Source organism: Physeter macrocephalus, chromosome 11, assembly GCF_002837175.3.
Source record: "Physeter macrocephalus isolate SW-GA chromosome 11, ASM283717v5, whole genome shotgun sequence".
NCBI classification, from domain to species: Eukaryota; Metazoa; Chordata; class Mammalia; order Artiodactyla; family Physeteridae; genus Physeter; species Physeter macrocephalus.
The window spans coordinates 140,851,565-140,869,698 of NC_041224.1; the positions used below are offsets into that span (position 1 = coordinate 140,851,565).

General features: G+C 41.3%; 1 protein-coding gene across 5 annotated transcripts in view; it reads left to right on the plus strand.

Annotated features, from left to right (window-relative positions):
- The window catches only part of DAAM1 (dishevelled associated activator of morphogenesis 1), a 183,267-nt gene that overhangs the window by 61,899 nt on the left and 103,234 nt on the right, over nt 1-18,134 (plus strand). For all 5 annotated transcript variants that reach the window (XM_028495960.2, XM_024133636.3, XM_055088477.1 and 2 more), the window contains one exon: nt 1,200-1,418. In XM_028495960.2, the coding sequence (XP_028351761.1) occupies nt 1,236-1,418 (183 nt within the window). In that variant the 5' untranslated portion in view covers nt 1,200-1,235. The remainder of the gene's footprint in view (nt 1-1,199; nt 1,419-18,134) is intronic.

The following is an 18,134-nucleotide window of genomic DNA, read 5'->3' on the forward strand; positions in this document are numbered from 1 at the left end:
GCTGTGCAGTCCCATGTAAATTATTTAGGTTTTTGTGTAAGATTGTTTTTAAAAGACATTATGGCACATGTTATACACATTATTCTTTGAGTTGCTTTTTTCACTTGACAGTATAACTTAGAAATTTTTCTAAGACAATACATGCAGTTGTAACTTAACAAAAACTATGCAGTCATTAAAAATGTATTTTTATGGTAAAAATTCAAATTCAAAAGGGTATAAAGTGAAAAGGAGTAGTTCTCCCATCCCCTCTTTTTGGAGGTTGCTGCCGATAACACTTCCTGACATATATTCATAAATGCTTTAAAACATGTAATCCTGTAGTATATAGTATACATGTCACATAGTATCTTGAACATTTTTCCATATCTACATGCACAGATGCCTCGTTCTTTTTAGTGGGTGTGTAATGTTCCATTATGTGAATATACTATCATTTATTTAACCATCTCTCTATCAGTGAATTCATTTGATCTTTTCTGTTTGAAAATCTCAGACCCTTCTAGCTCGTGTTAAGTCACTCCTCCTTTGTTATGAATTTATTCAACACAATAAACATTAACTGAGTGTCTTCTGACTTCCTGGTGCTGTGCGGGGCACTAGGGCCACCAAGTTGCTTGATACACAGCCCCTTCCCCCTGCTTTGAGTTATGCCAGTCTACTAGGAAGACACATTCCTAAGGAACTTCGACTGTGACATGAGCTGGAATGGATAGATATGTCTTAGCACATATATTATTAATTCTGCTTGGGGAAAGTAAAGGAGAAATTGCAATCGAACCCTAGAGGATAAGTAAGAGATCCTCTAGGTGGCAAGGAAGAGAAGGTCATTCTTGCAGGGGGGTAACAAGAACAATATGGGTTGGCAAGAAAGAGCACACCATGTGCAGAGAATGGCCCGGAGCCCAATGGGATTGGAGCGTATGTCGTGGCGTGGGGTGGCTGGAGTGTTACTGCTTGCTCAGCAGTGGGTCATAGGAGACACTGAACAAGTGCCTAGACGGGCATGTGTTCTCTGCCCAGGTGGACCCCAGCCTCTCGGGCTCGTCCCCTATGCCCTGCAGACGTTGCCTCCAGGTGTTGGCTCCACTGACATTGCCTCTGGCTCACCGGGCTCTTTCTTGAATTGGTCTGACTTGAAAACTATATATATCTTATCCATTTTTGTATTCTTACCATGTCATGTCCTCTTTTCGCAGAGTTTAATCGGTCAAGAAATAGAACAGAATTCAGCTATGGCCCCGAGGAAGAGAGGTGGACGGGGGATTTCATTCATCTTCTGCTGTTTCCGAAATAACGATCACCCAGAAATCACGTATCGGCTGCGAAATGATAGCAACTTTGCGCTTCAGACCATGGAGCCAGCGTTACCCATGCCCCCTGTGGAGGAGCTGGACGTCATGTTCAGTGAACTTGTGGTGAGTCTCAGACTTCCATCCCAGGGGTAGTCGGGGCTATCCAGGAGGGAGGGGAGAGGATGTGGACAGTTTGGTTAGACACAGGCTTGCCTCTCTTCAGTGAAATGGCCCCCATCCGTCCCTTCGATCTGCACCCCCAACTGTCAGCACTGAGCCTGCGGAGAAGGAGAAAGAAAAGGGTAGCATCACTACATCAGAGGGCTTTGCTGGTGCTTTAAGTGGAGGGATTTAGACCTTTAGGTCTTCAGATATGTGGCACGACTGCTTCCTAAGTTGCCCTTTCTAATTCCTCCCCATCCCAACCTGAGATGTTTGTGTGCACAAATATTTCCTTCATCTGCTTCACACCTGCTGGGATTACCCCATGCTTCCCGCCACTCCCAGTGTGTAGTAATAGTGTCTTTTAAAAAATTAGTCATACTATCCCTCCTGTCCTTGATCCTTGGATGAAAGACATTATTACTTAGGTAGAGTATAATTATTTAGCCTAATGATAGAACTGCAATAATAACTGTTGTGGGAAGCTTTTTATAGATACTATCATATTTTAGAATCCACTATACTGAAGTGAGGGATGTATCTAGTGTAGGACCCATTCATCAAGACATGTAAGTGCTCTCTTCAACTTAGTTTCTCAAGCACCTGCGAAGTAGTGTTTCTTTCCATTCTGTGTTCCGGAGACTATCATGGCACAGTCAAGGGCACTGGCACGGGCATTAGGAAGACCTTGGTTCAAATTACTGCTCTGACTTTATTATCTGTATCAGTATGGAAAAAGCATATGACTTTTCTGAGCCTACATTACAGAAAGAGGAAGAAAAAAAAAAAAAAACCTTCTCCTAGGTTTGATGTAATGTTTAAATGAGAATAATGCAGAGTGGGAATGGCCCAAAGCCTGCCGCTTCTTAGGGGTTCAATAGATGTTACACGAGGACTCTATCCTCCCTTGATCACCACTGGCATTTTGTAATGGGGTTAGTTCTAATCAGACCATTTATATTGTTCAACAGATACTAGAGACTGCTATCATTTTACATGAATCTTAGGTCAAAAAAGTAACGTAGGCTGTGTCACTGCCCTCAAGGGCTAATAACTGAACTGATTGTCACTCCAGCTTTGATGGACCAGGATTCACCTATAAGCTTCTCTTACGAGATAAGCCAAGAAGAGAGAGTGCTATGAAGCTGATGTTTGAGTTCTGGCCTCCTGAGTGGATTAATGGGCTGATTACCAACCAAAATCGGTGGGGAAAAGAGATGACTCCTGGCCGCATGTTTACGCTTGATGACGTTGAATATTTTCAGTGTTTCAGGAATCTCTCTCTACCCTCTCCCATTCCCACTGCATGCAGAACTCTGTCCTAGATGCTAGCGAGGAGGTTCAAAATGGAAAACTAGAACCTGCTCCCAAAGAGCTGCCAGTTTCAGTAGTATAACAAGAGGTATAATGCTACCAAAGGAAGAAGCACACACACCTCTGTGTACATGTGTTTTGGGGTGTAGGACACAATGATGAGGAGGGTGGTCAGGGAAGGCTTTCTGGAGGAGGTGAGTTGTGAGGAGGGATAGAAAGTGAGAAAAGAAGTGGAGGGGATCATTGTTCATGGCCGTCTCGGTCATCTGCAGCTAGTTTATCCTGTGATAGCAAAATCTCAGTGGTTACAACAGCAGAGGCTTATCTCTTGCTGACGCTGCATGTCCAGTGTGAGTCAGCTGCAGTTCTGCTCTGTGCCATATTCTGCTCAAGACCAAGACCCAGGCCTGATGGCATGGGAAAGAGAGACATGGTGAACTGCTAGCAGGCTCTAAGCTTATGCTTGGAAATGACACGTGTCACTTTAGCCCACATTTCTTTGGCCAGTGCAAATCACGCAGGGTAAGGACATATCATCCTTCTGTAGAGACTGGCACCACAAGTCACATGGCCAAGCCTGAGGTCATTGGGATGGGTGGAGGACACAGTCCTTTCCCAGGGATGGGCAATGAATCATGTATCAGGATGGCTGTCAAGAAAGGCAGTAATGATGCACTGATGTGCTTGGTGTTATTGCCCAGTTAAAGTATTTTAAAACCAAAAGTCAGCCTAAAGAGACAGATGTTGCTGATAGATGAAGGCCTCCTCAGTGGTAGTGGAGCTGGTGGGCAGAGCTAGTACCACTCAAAGCATCCACCTCCATTGTCCTTTCAATTGTATTCTGTCAGCCTCCCAAAATGAGACCCCAGCCAGAGCCTTTGTGGTGGCAGCTCCATGTACATCTTGAAGACAGCTCATTGTTCTGTATTCATAAAGGAGAAAATTCCACTCTCTGCCTTATTGATGTCTGTATTCTGTGTGAAAATTGCCTACAGCTGTTAGTTGCTAAAAAGCCAATGCCAAACCAGAACTTTAAGCCAAAGCCATTGGAAAACAAATTGTCTTGAGGTTTGTATCTGTCCTGGTGAGCGATGGATGGATTTTTGTGTACTCTTGACTTCAGGGACTTAGACCACGGATCCATCCAACTGCCAAGGGTGTCCTGGGACAAAGGAGGTGGGCTCAAAGCCACTGGGAACCTCTGCCCTGGGTTCTCTTGACTAGTTGCGGGACCAGTTCTGCCTGTGCCCATGCATGGGAGAGGGAGGACACGTGGCCTCTGGCGTCAGAGCACGCTGCAACCTAGGGTAACTTCCTCTGCAATGGTTCCTATTGGAATTTGAGTTTATTTCCTCACCTACCAAACGGGGATAATGCCATCTCTCTGCTAGGATTGGTGTGAAGATGAAAGAAGACAGCTCCTTTTAAAAGGCCGGCACCTAGTCATGGGTGCTTTATACCCCACATCCTAGTACAACGAGAAGGATAGGAGATAGTTCAGGTATTTTCTGGACACAACACCCCGGGCAAATATCTCAGGCTTTTCCTTTTCTTGAAAGCTGATCTGCCTGCTGTGAGCACGCCAGTGTGGGTCCTAACTTGCAGACCATTCTGCCTCTATCTGGTGGAAAGCATCTCATCAGAGCCGGTTGTTATAAACTAGTTTCCTTTGTCTCTTCTGATGAGTCACTCATTTTGATGTATTTAAAAGTGTTACCAAATAGGTTGGTTTCAGAATTACTTACTGCACCCGTAACATCTCATAAATAAAGCAGGCGTGGGTGGGAGGTCAGCCGTGTGAATCTTTAAAGAATGGGGCCACTGAGCAGTGCCTCATACTCTTAACAGTCTCCCTGCCACAGGCGGGGCAGTCCGGAGCAGTCCAACCTCGGGATGTAGTGATTTCTGGAGGTCCCTGACCCACACTCTGCCCCATACCACCCCCCACCCCCCGCTTTGTTTTTAGTAACAGCTTTGTAGAGGTACAATTCGCATACCCTATAATTCACCTGTGTAAAGTGTACAAGTCACTGGTTTTTGGTATATTCACAGAGTAGTGCCCCCATCACTACAATACATTTTAGAACATTTTCATCACCCCCAAAAGCAACTCCCTTACCCATTAGCCACCACTTGCCACTTCTCCTCAACCCTACCATCCCCAGGCAGCCCCTAATCTAGTCTCTATTTCTGTGAGTTTGCCTATTCTGGTCATTTCATATAAATGGAATCATATAATAAGTGGTTCTTTGTAACTGCCTCCTTTCAGTTAGCGTCATCTTTTCAAGGTTTTCCAAGTTGTAGTATGTATTAGTACTTCATTTCTTGTTATTGTTGAATAAATTCCGTTGTATGGACATACCACATTTTGTTTATCCACTTATTGCTGATGGACAGTTGGGTTGTTGCCAGTCTTTAGCTATTATGAGTTTTGCTGCTCTAAACGTTCAAATACAAGTTTTTTCGTGTGGAAATATAGTTTCAGTTCTCATGGGTATATACCTGAGAGTGGGATTTCTGGGTCATATATAACACTGTATATAACTTTTGAGGAACTTCCAGACTGTTTTCCAAAGTGGCTGTGCTGCACCATCTTACATTTCCACCAGCAGTGTATGAGAGTTCCAATTTTTTCACATCTTTGCCAACTCTTGTTACTTTCCACTCCCTACCGGTCGACCAGCTGCTTTTAAAGCGGTTCTGTACCTCCTGGAGAACTGAGGATGTGTAACTTGGGAATGTGTGGTGTGTGTGTGTGTGTGTGTGTGTGTGTGTGTGTGTGTGTGTGTGTGTGTGTGTGAGAGAGAGAGAGAGAGAATTGCCAAATAGAAACAAAGTCTTCTTGCCAACAATTTTAAAATGATTTGGGATATTTAAAAATAAAATATTGAGCATTAGTGTGATGTCTGCATATATTTTATGCCTTTGAGCATCAATCCTTTTTCTGTATTACCTCCTCCTCCTCCCCTCTCCACTTCTGCTTTGTCCTTTGCCTCAGCCACAAATCAAGAATGTAACCAGGCTTCCCTGGTGGCGCAGTGGTTGAGAGTCCGCCTGCCGATGCCGGGGACGCGGGTTCGTGCCCCGGTCCGGGAAGATCCCACATGCCGCAGAGCGGCTGGGCCCGTGAGCCATGGCCGCTGAGCCTGCGCGTCCGGAGCCTGTGCTCCACAACGGGAGAGGCCACAACAGTGAGAGGCCCGCGTACCGCAAAAAAAAAAAAATGTAACCAATCTGAGATTCAGCATTTTTCCCGGAATATAAGATTCAGCTAAAGTCTTGTCTTTTCTACAGGGTTTTTAGGTCTTAGATTATCCCCACCAACATATTTGAAGAGTGCTGGGGATGATAGCTCTGTGCACTGCCCTTGTTCAAGTAACTTCTTCCATCTTAACTTTAGCAGTGGAAGATTTCCTTGGGGATAAACAGAAGAATGTGTTATAATTGACAGATCAATTCTTTTGATGTATGTGTGTGTGTTAAGTGCCTGCTCTGTGCCAGGCCCTGAGGCAGCTGGTCCTTAATGACTTTGTGGGGTGGAAGGTCTAGCAGGGGAGACAGGCAACAAAACAGGCACTCTTATCCACTGTGACCGAGGCCTGTGAGAGGGGCCACTCCAGCAGTACATTTTCTTGGGGAAGAACCTTTATTCCCCCCTTTTTTCACAAGGTGAGAGTTGATTCCCAGGTTCTATTTCCATCACTCTTAGCTCTCTTGCCGGTAAGTAATATATTCTCAGCTTCTCTTCCAACTCCTCTTTGGAATATGCATAGCTTAGTCTCTCTCCCTGTCTCTGATTCTCTGCAAATCAACCTGCCTTCAGAAAGCATACATTCTGTGACCCTTGGTGCTATAAATTTCATAGGTTTGAACCCCATTGGGGAGTTCTGCAATTGTCCAGCTCTCTCCTTGACGGGTGGCTAAGTGTCTAATTCAGCACTGAAATATCAACGAGCCCACTTGTCTACAGATGAAAATTGGGTTCTCCGACGCAGCTTTCAGGAGTGAAAAGGAAGGTATTTTGATCTCCATTTGCTTGATTTCTTAACCTAAATGTCATTTAATTCCATTCTTGTTGGGGAAGGAGGATGCAGGTTACTCACACCTACCCCCAAGCCTCACGGGTACCTAGTGTGGAAGGATCTTGGAAGCCTTCCTGGAGGAAGTGATATTTAATGTAAGACATGAAAAACTAGAAGGAATTATCCAGGCGAAAAGGAGAGAAAAGAGTGTTACAGACAGTGAAAACAGCATGTATGGGACTGGGAGGTGAGAGAGAAAATGTGGAAGGCTCAAGGAACTGAAAGTTCAGTGTCGATGGAGTGTGAAATAGGAGCCTGAGCGGATTGGGGTTCTAAGAGCCAGGAAAAGGGGATGGGGATGGTTGTGTTGATTTAATTCTATATCTCAGATTCTTATTTGAACCAAAGGACAGTACCTCTGCTTTCTTACTGGTTTTCTCAATGAACTAAATATACCAAAGTACGTAAAAATATTTTGCTGTCTGGTTATATTTACAAAAATAACCCTTGCTCATTGCAGTCTCTGTGAGATATCAGTAAGTTTTAGCAAAAAGTGTCATGTCTCCTTGGGTAGATTCTGAGTATGTTTTCCGTTGGGTCCAGTTGTTGAGGTGAGATGCCTTGTTTCAATGCTTACCTCCTCTGGCTACTTTAATTTTGAAAAGGAAAGAGAATTTACTAAGAGCTCCCTTCCAATTTTCTATCCAAATACATAGACTCCTGAATATGCCAACAGTTGATGGGCTAAGGGTATCCTGCAGAATATTTCACAGGAACAGCCATATCGGAACTGGTATCTCCTCACAGGCTCCCTCAGTTCTCTTGCCTTGTGACACATCAGAATGTACAACTGCTTTTCCTGGGTGAGGTTTTAGGTGCGAAACCAGGTTTATGACAAGTATGGTCATTATTTTAGAATTGTACTTGGAATCAGTTTCACAGACTGACCAGAGGAAAACTTTCCTTTCTAATATAGTACATCACTGTGAATTTATAGCTAGTTGGGAATAATAGGCAGTATGGACCCAAGTTTTCCTAAGCCTGAAATGTTACCAATTCCATTTACACTGTTTCCTGATTAATCTGCCTTCTTTCAAATTCAGTGTTTAGTCTACCATTTATTTGGCCAATGGGTCTAATGTTCTGGGATAATTTGTTACACAGTGCTGTGCCTTCCAGGAAACATAAAATATTTTAAAGAAACTTGTTGAGAAATTTATTAATGATCGCCTTTTATGCAATTGAGGACTGTCAACAAAAGTTAACGTCTCAATGGGGAAGACAGTGGATAATGAGAAGATTTGTATGTTCATAAATATAATAACTTAGTATGGGTCAGTTTTATCGTTATTAAGTCCTGAGGACACTCTCAACATTAGTAACCAGCATAGACTTTGAGAAATGAAGAAAGTAGGAATGAGAGGATTTAGTTGATGTATCAAAGTTAGATGAATTCACAGTCAGGGTAAGCTGTGCCAGATGCATTCCCTTGGGAACGTACATCAGTACTCTCTTCATTTTTCATTATGTTCTGAAGTCACTTTGGTATGAAAGGAGCTACAGGAATCAAAGTTAGTCTTATGATTTACCAGTGTACAGATTTTGTTCTTTTACTAGCCATGTGAATTGGTACCCATCTTCTCAGGCTATCAACATAATTTCTTTTATTACTAGGGCGATTTTAAGCCCTCTTTAATAATAAAATTCTTCCATTATCACCAGAATTGATGAAAAGTTTCAACACTTTTTATCCGTTTATTTTTAAAACTTGCCTTTTATATGAAGACCATGACTAAGAATAGAAAGTTTCTTGCAGGAGCTATTCAGTGCCTTGTCTCCAAGAAAGATGAAAAAAATGGGTAGCAGGAACATTTGATATTAACCTGATGGAAGAACCAAAAAACTGCTTGTAAGAAGTCATAGTTTTAATCTGTTGTTCTTAATTGGAGTGTAAAGGATTGCTTGGTAATTAAGCAGAGGAAATCAGACTGTATAAAGACTTCAAAGATATATCTAGAATAGTCTCAGAGTGTTCAGTTATCTGGAAGCCAAAAATCGTAGTCTAATGAAGGAATTGATATCAGAATTGTTCAATTTCCATGAAATTAATTTTGTTTTTTCAATTGACAAACTTGTAAAAGTCAAAAGAGAAAATCCTGTTTATCTAAAGCACATGGTTAGTTGACAGAGAAGAAAAAAAATATTGAGTAGATATTCCCTTGACACGGTGGCATTTTTGGATAAATCAACTTGATGGGTTCATAGAAAAATGTTTGGAACAGTATGAAAACATGTAGTACATCACAAAGGGAAGGGGAGTGTAGATATGGGCTTAAATGTGTTCAGTGCTAAAATTCCTATGGGGTAGATGTGAACTACTGCCAATATACAGTCAATTTAAAGGTGACTCCAAAGCAATCCTAAACCCAGAACTTTATAAACAAATTATTTAGGCCCTGAGAACACCTGATGATTTGTGATACAGGGGATGTGGATATAGGTGGTTTTGGTTGCTTTTATCTATTATACTTTTGAACAGAACTTTGTAATACATCCAGGAATCAAGTAGAACTGGCAGTAGATCTTCATCCGAATGGACAGTATACACTTCTTTGTACTGGTTGAGGTCCTGTCTGCTTAGAGACAGTAAGATGGTCAAGATGGTTTTCAAAGTTTTCTTCAATCTCTGATTCACAAAAACAAATCCAGGAAAGCTTAAGATAAAACCACAAAAACCATTTTACTCCTTCTAGGTCCTAAATTTATATCTTATCTCATCAAGACCATTCCAAATGTCCTTTTCTCCATTTACATTTTTTTACTTCATCAAGACCGTTCCAAATGTCCTTTTCTCCATTTACATTTTTTACTTCATGTTAGATAGTTTGTTATCAGTCCATTTATTTCTGGGTGCTTCTTAATTTAGCTTAGGGACTGAAATGGGGGTGGGGACGCAGGGAGAGATGGAGGAAAGAAACATGAAACCTTTATTTTTTTAGCACAAATACTGCAAAACCACCTCTGAACTGATAACGTTATTGAGAAAATGGTTATGAGTCCCCTTGGCCTTGATGATTTTCATTATTAGGAGTCCTAAAGAGACGCTGAGCGGTATGTATCTACTTAGGTTTTGGCTACAACTTAAAATCTGATTGTTTAACTTAATCCTCAGGCTACCATGTGCGAGTTACACAAAGTCAGCAAAGTGCACTACTTGCCAACTCTTTACGTGTCCCCATACAAACCAATATAGGTTTTAAAGACTGGGAGGATAATTTGATCTCCATAAGTAGTGTGGTTTAGGTAAGCTTTCAAGTGTAATTTTGAAAATGTGTTTCAGTAATGGCTAGTTTGTACAAATAACTGCACTTGAGAATATCTATTGATGCACTGGGAATCATTTAAACACCATTTGCTCTCACAAAACATGTCACATGGCCTGCGGGAGGTGAATGCCCAATACATGGATCGTGTATTTCAGTTCTAAACTGTCCTCAACTCTTTTTGTATCCGCTGTGATTGGAATCCCCTATCCTCCACCTTCAATTCCCAGAAATCCTCTGGAATTTCAAACTGTTTCTTGATTCGTGTTGTAGGAGCTCAGTACCAGCTACATCTTTTACTTATGATTTTCTGGCTCATGGATGAAGGAAAAAATAATATATATAATACATAATATATATTTTTAAAAACCAGATTCCTAAAAAAGTTGGAATTTTCCCCCTCTTGTCCAATTTTAAATGAATCTACTGGAAACATCCTACAGCTGCTAGATGTTTATTTCATTACACAATATAATATTTAAGAACTAAACTAAACCAAATGACTGGAAGCTCACTTAGAATATATGCATGGGTTGTTTTCAGGAAAGATGGGTATTTCTCGGATATCGAAGAAAAAGCAAGTCCTTTGCCATCTTTTAAAACAATTGGTTTGAGTTTATTCACATATGGACACTCATTATGTTAAATCCACTGTGAACATGCATCTTTGCGTTCAGAGAGCAGAATGGTACAGGCATCCTATCTGGCTTTTTCACTCTCAGGATCCCCAGAGCAGTACCTGGCCCAGAATCAATGCTCAGTAAATGCTTGTGGCCTGGATGAGTAACTTACTACTGAAGGATTACACATGAGATGCTCAGGATGTATTTGAGTGAATGTATGCGTGTGTGTGTGCAGGAATTAATGACGGCTGAATCATCCAGCAGTTGGGTTCCCATTTTGAATTATTCTTGAAGTAGTCGTGATAGATTTGGGCTGATTCCTGCACTCTTCCTGCATCCCTACCCACCCATTGTCATTCTGTTTGCTCATCGTCTTCATTTGGTTGCCAGTTACTGTGTGAGCGCGAGTGGCTGGCATGAAGGATAGCAGATTAAAAGGCTAAGGGTGATCATGTCTAAGAAATATTTTCTGTCCGTAACAGTCTCTCTACCCTATGTTACATGGTAAAATAAATAAATAGCTGCAGTGTGAGAAGAGACTCATTGTGCTAGATATCTTTTGACCCAATTAAAACTTAAAAGTGTCAGCTGAGCTGCCCAACAAGTCTCTGGAGGACATGCTGAGCTGGTGGGGAGGGGTCTGGGCGATAGCAGTGCTGGTGTCACTGAGGGGGAGGGGTACGTGTGTGGAACTTGGCTTCACAGTTGCCCACAGGGCCTTAGGGTGCCTCTCTCATCTGTCACTCTGTAAGCTGATTCTGTGTCTCAGGAGACAAAGTCCCTCCATTCACTTAGGAAAACACTGCTTAGAAATTCTCTCAATTAAGCCTGGTCAACAGAAGTTGTATTAGATTATAAATATAAAAATTGGAAATTTGGGTGGCTGGATGGGTATTGGGAGATGATTTTAACATTTGTTTAGAACAGAGTTATTTATTTTAGATTACTGGAAAGCTGCTGGTGATGCAGACTAATTTAAAGTTAAAGTTACTCTAATGAGTTTCTAGTTGAAATAACACAAGGAAGCCAAATAAGAAGCCTACAGGTTTAGCAGCAGACTTTATCTAGCAAACTGGATAGTTTGCATTGCCTACTATTAAAAGTAGGAAAGGAAAGAGTATAAAACAATTAATCATGAGTAGTGAGGTACTAAAAATTATTTCTGTTAGTCACCCTTTGCTTGTGGGATTTCTCACTTCTTTTTTTTAATATATTGAATGAAAACACGTCTATCAGACACAGAGAACATTGCTGTGTAGGTGGTGGTGAGTCACATTGTGGTATTTTGTGTAATGACTAAGAACGTTGGCAGAAATTGTACAGGCTGAAAACCTTCAAGGTTTGTTCTCTGTGTGTACACATCCCTTTTGAGACTTAACACTCTCCGTTGTTTTCCATTTATGTCTTTCCTGACTGCTTAGGAACAGGTAATAATTCACTGAAGGCACCTCTATTTAAACAAACAAAAGTTGTATCTAACTTTCAGGTTTCCAAACCACCTCTATGAAAATAAAATACTGTTCTCAGGGTCATCGTGGTTAAATTTTAAGAGCTGTGACGGCAATTCATGACTCCTTGATGCGACGGTCACTTGCTGTGGTAAGGCTGGATGTTCATAAATTTAATGATTTATTACAGCTGACTAGTACATTTTCTCCATCCGTTTATAAAAGGGTAATTTTTTTGTTGCCACAGTGTCACCCTTCAGCCCTCCACTGCTTTGTCTGGCCTTTTCCTCGTGATGTGGTACTTATCACCATGTCATGTGACTTCAGGCCTGTTCACTTGTCCCTCTGAGAGGGTTTGTCTTATATCTGGTGGTGTTGAGTTGTGGGATGGGAGGCGAGGGTGGACGAGGGAGAGGGCTAAATCCAGGGAAGGCACTGCTGATGTTGAGTGTATGTGAGGTGAACCCCAGCGGGTTGCTGCTTGCTGGGCATGTGGGAAACCTTTGGTGGGTGGGGTTAGAATGGGTGACTTGGGCCCGTTTGCTGTGGGTAAATACCTGGTGTATTTAATTTGAAGGAGAAAAGTTAGCCTTGTGTGAATAGTAAAATGCTGAAAATTCTGTCAGCTCTGTACAGTGAGTCAGATGGATGATTACCTTGTCAGCGACTGTTTGAAAACCAAAACCAAAACCAAACAAACAAAGCCAAAACAAGAAACCCAAACAACCCAAAATAGAAACACATACAAAACAAATGGGTTGATTGGCAGGGTGACCCCAAGGACCTGTCTTAGCTTCTCCCTCTCCTCATTTTTTTAATCTCCATTTCTCCCAGCGTTCATCATGTGTCTTCCTACTTCTGTGTGAATATAGAGTTAGCTTAACTCATTAGAAATAGGAATCCTGAGTTCCTTTATTAGAGATTTCTCTTGTTAGCTGGAAACTCACTTGTTGTTGGCTCACTGAAATCTATTGACTTGGTAGATTTTCAAAGAATAAATGCTTTAAATATTGGATTGAAGGTGTTATAAATAATCCCATATTTCAGTTTAGCTCACATCTCTGACAAGAGCTTTTCAACTCATTCAAGACCCTTATTGTATATTATCTCAAAATTCCTTCCCTTGCTTTATTTAGCAAATCAATCCATTTCCTTAGATTTGTACTGTGCCAGTTGTTTTCTGATTTAAATAGATTTCTCTATAGAGCTGCCTGCTTACTCTAGAGTGTAGGACTGGTGGGGTTTCTTTGTACAGAATCTTTTAGAAGTGGGGCTTGATAATATGCTTTGTTAGGGATGAAACCTAGAACTTTAGTTCCTGCAGCTGGGCTTCCTTCAGAGTTCTTTTCTTCTTAATAAAAAAATGTCTAATTATTACCTTTTTTCCAAGATATTATAACTATATGAAATAAATATTTTATAAAGTTTTGAAAAACATAATTGATATCTTCCCCAAGAAGAAAAACCTTTAGGGTTTTGTTCGTTGCTTTCAGTTTTTAAGAAACTTGAGCTTTCCGTGGAGAGGAGTGATGCTTGGTGCAGATGTTTCTTTTTTTTTTTTCATTTGCTAAATCATTTTCCTTTAACTTTTAAAAGAATAATATGAAAAAAAATTCTTTGGCTGATCAAAGGAGCTAGGCCATCCCAGTCTGAGGTATAGTAGCAGGAACTAAATTTATTCTATTCATCTTTGCTTTAATTGCCAATCCCCAAAACAATATCTGACATAGGTGGATTGCAAAAAGGAAAAAAAAAAAAATAAGGTGAGAGGTAAAAAGTAAAAGTAAGGTGATCTAGAAGCAACCATGACTGAGGTTGGGCTAACTGCATTTGTTTGTTAATCTTAGTGAGAAACTTGGCTATTAACCCGCAGAGGAGCCAATACTCTTCTCTAGTCCACCACTCAGGAAAAACAAAAAACACTGAAAATGTTCTTTAGGACTTCAGTCATTAATATTAACCTGTCACCTAATTTAATGTTAAGGGACATTGAAGGAAACATTGCCTATCTCTTGGCCTAAATGGAATGCATACTAATAGAATCTATGTAATTTCCAAGGAAAGGACAGGAAGTTGTCACATTTCCCAGATTGAACTGCTTACACTAAAGAGCTACGCTTTTTCGCTTTCCCTCCTCTTCATACATTTGTTTTCAATCAGTTTCTCTTCTAAAGCAATTCCTCCGTTTATCTAATGTTCAACCAGAGTTTTCTTTCCTTACTGTGTACACAAGGCTCTATTTTCTCTACTCTGAATTCTTTGTTTTCCCGGGGCTCCAACAACCAGGCTTGATTTTTTTTTTTTTTTAGAACTTTATTGAGATATAATTTACAAGCCATAGAATGGACCCATTGTAAGTGTACGGTTCAGTGCATTTTTATAAATTTATACAGTTTTGCAACCATCACCACAGTCCAGTTCTAGAACAATTCCATCACCTTATCTCCTCTTGTGTCCATTTGCAGTCTGTCTCTGCTCCTGCCTGTAGCCCCAAGCAACCACTGATCTGCTTTCTGCCTCTATAGATTGACTTTTTTTCTTAAAAAATTCATGTAAAGAGATACTATCTGAGGTACAGTGATCCTAATTGTTTTGTTTTCCATGATTGCCTCTTTCAGTATTTGAATTAATTATCAAAATGAAAAATTCTCTTGTAATATTACGTTGAAGTAATTTCAGAGTTTTGAAGAAACTAATGTGTGAGATGATTTCAAATTAGTTTGTACTCTGTTATTTTTCCTCCTTGCATTAATTGTGCTTTCATTCCCCAACTTGCCCAGCAATGTATCTAAATGAGTGCAAGTAGCTGGAAAAGAAAGAAGGCAAAAGCAATCCATCCATTTTGTAACCAGAGAGTGACCCCAAGAGTGGTGTCTGTGAGATGGGGTGTAGCTTCAAACACAGAAGGTAAAACTAAAGCTAGCAGCTTCCATAAGAAACCATAGAATATTTTTTTTGATCTGCAACTTGCAAAGATTTCTTGCAGAAATCAAAAAGCACTAACTCTAAAAGAAATAATATTAATAAGTTATATTTCATAAAAAAACACTTAGTGATCAAAATAGACTGTTAACAAAATGAAAAGACACAGGTGAGGCAAAATACTCTCAGTACATACCTCTGACAAAGGACATGTTTTGCAACAATAAGACAGACAACTCAGAAATAGGCAAAAGATTTGAGTAGATACATCATAAAAGAATACGTATGAATGGCATGTGAACTTGTGAAAAGGTATATTCAGCATCAGTTGTCATCAGGAAAATGCAGATTAAAACTGCATTGAGATACCACTTCACATAAACTAGGATGGCTAAAATTAAAAAGATGCAGCACCAAATGTTTGTGCGAATGTGGAGTAACTGGAACTGCCATATATTGCTGGTGAGAGAGTACAATGGTACAACCAGTTTCTGATGCATAAAGTGCAAAAACCACTTCAGTGTATACCTCTGCCAAACTTGAAAGTTGTATACTTAAGAGTGTACATTTACTGTATGTACATCTTACTGCAAAAAAGAGAAAAGAATGGGTTTTAATCATCGAAACTCATTGATCTTCACTATGTCCCACAATAATCCCCTCTCCCTCCTTCCCAGCTGCCCCAGCTTCCCCAGCTTCCCTCACCTTACTTTTTTTTTTTTTTTTTCTTCTTTTCAATCCAGCTATGTCAGATATTGTTTCGGGGACTGGCAATTAATGCAAAAATGAACAGAACAAATTTCATTCCTGCCCCCTGGGGATGAGTCTAGAAAGGGAGTCATGCATGCTGATAACATAACCGCAGCAATGTGATAAATGCCGTAAGGTTAGGAGAGCAGAGAGGGGCTGCCCACCCCAGGAAAGTCAGGGTAGGCTGCCCTGGGGGGAATAGCAGATCCCTTGAAAAAGCTTAGATAAACAGGATTGATTCTTAGACATGGTGGGAAGGGCTCTCTGGGAAAAGGGAACAGCATGTGCAAAAGATTCAGAAATGGGCAACTGTGATCCCACGTGCTGAAAGGTGGCTGCTTGTGGTGGAGGAGGGGAGGGGAGGGGGGAGGAAGAGGAGGTGACAGCGGGGGCAGCAAGGTGGGGCAAGTCAGCAAAGGCCATACCATGAAGGGCCCTACCTACCAGCTAAGGAATTTGGACTTTATCCTAAGAAGAGGAGCTGTCGAAGCCTTCTGTCATCTTGTCTTCCTAACTAGAATCTGAATTCCATGAGATCCAGGTCTGTTATTCATCTTTGCATCCTTTGTAATGTCCGGACATGGTCCTGGAATGGGTAGGACATCGAGTAGGTGTTGATTGATCTCTAAGGCTGTGTGATAGTCTCTTAGAATCTTGCATGCTTGTTTCAGCCATATTATTAAAACGGAATGAGTCAGAGCAGAGATACTTTTGGAATGGAGGGATGGGGGTCTCATTACACTCTGGGCATTGTGCCTAGGCACTCCCAATTATTATTTAATCTGTGTCACTCTCCTTGCTCAGATCTACCAGTGACCTCTGATTGCTCTCAGGATAAAGACCAAAGCTCACAGTGGCCTGCAAGGCTGCTGTTCACTCACTGTCTGCAGTGCTTTTTACCTGTTTAATTCCTATTCATTTCTCAGATCTCCCTTCAGTTCACTCACAGCCTTCACTGCCCCACCTCTCCCCACAGTAAGTGGGTTCTCACAGCTCAGCTCCGTGTGATCGTCCCTCGGACTGTGTGATTATTTCATTTCCCTTCTGCCGCCTCGAGCACATGAGCTCTGTGATACCTTTCTACCCCCTGCATCTACAATGCCTAACATTTAGTAGACACTCAAAAAGTGTTTTGGTTGCATGAATTTGGCTGCTTGAGAGAAGGCTATCAGATGTATATTATTCTCATTTTTTATTTTTTTTTTAAATTTTGTTTTTTTTTGCGGTACGTGGGTCTCTCACTGTTGTGGCCTCTCCCGTTGCGGAGCACAGGCTCCGGACGCGCAGGCTCAGCGGCCATGGCTCACGGGCCCAGCCGCTCCGCGGCACGTGGGATCCTCCCGGGCCGGGACACAAACCCATGTCCCCTGCATCGACAGGCGGACTCTGAACCACTGCGCCACCAGGGAAGCCCATATTATTCTCATTTTTGAGGTGAAGAAATTGAAGTTCAGAGGTTAAGTCACTTGTTGAAGGTTACATAATCCATAAGAGCCAGACCTGGAACTCAGGGATGTCTGACAGCAAAATCCTCCTCTTCGTGCGAACAGACAGTCGGCAGGCCCGGCAGGCCGTGAGTGCAGCTCATGGATGCATTTTCCTATTAGCATCAGTGTCATGGTTCTACCCACCTGTTGAATGATCAATAGAATAATAGGCTAGTGGTTAAGAACATGGCTCTGGACCCAGACAGTCTAGCCTCAAGTTCCTCCTCCACCATTTACTAGCTTTGTTACCTTGAGCAGGCTATTTACTCTCTCTGATTCAGCTTCCTGGAAAGTGGGGTAATATTACCCACTTTATAGGATTATTGTGAGGATAAACTAGATTAATCCATATAAAATGCTACTACTAAGCACACAGAAAGTGCTCAATAATTGTTAGCTATTACTATTATCACTACCCATGTATTCCTTCCCATTTTCTTACTGTAATCCCAAATTATATCCGGAGGACCTATAGCAGTTTTTAATTTTTTTATTTTATGGAAATTCTCTCCTTGCATGGAACCATCTGCCCTTAAGTCGTAGTTCAACTGAGTCCTCTCAATTCAGACTTGGTCATTTCTGTGTCTCAGCAGAAGCAGAAGGTTTCTAACAGCAAAATATGGTAATATTAATCCTCTTTGCTGTCAATTTCTAGGTTTTTAGGATTTACACATTTCTTCACACCTCTGTTCAGTTAGGAAAAACACAGTGCTGAAGTGTAGTAAAGGATGCAGTATTAATAGCACTGTTCTCTCTCACAAATCACAATCCTTTCCCCCAGATTAAGC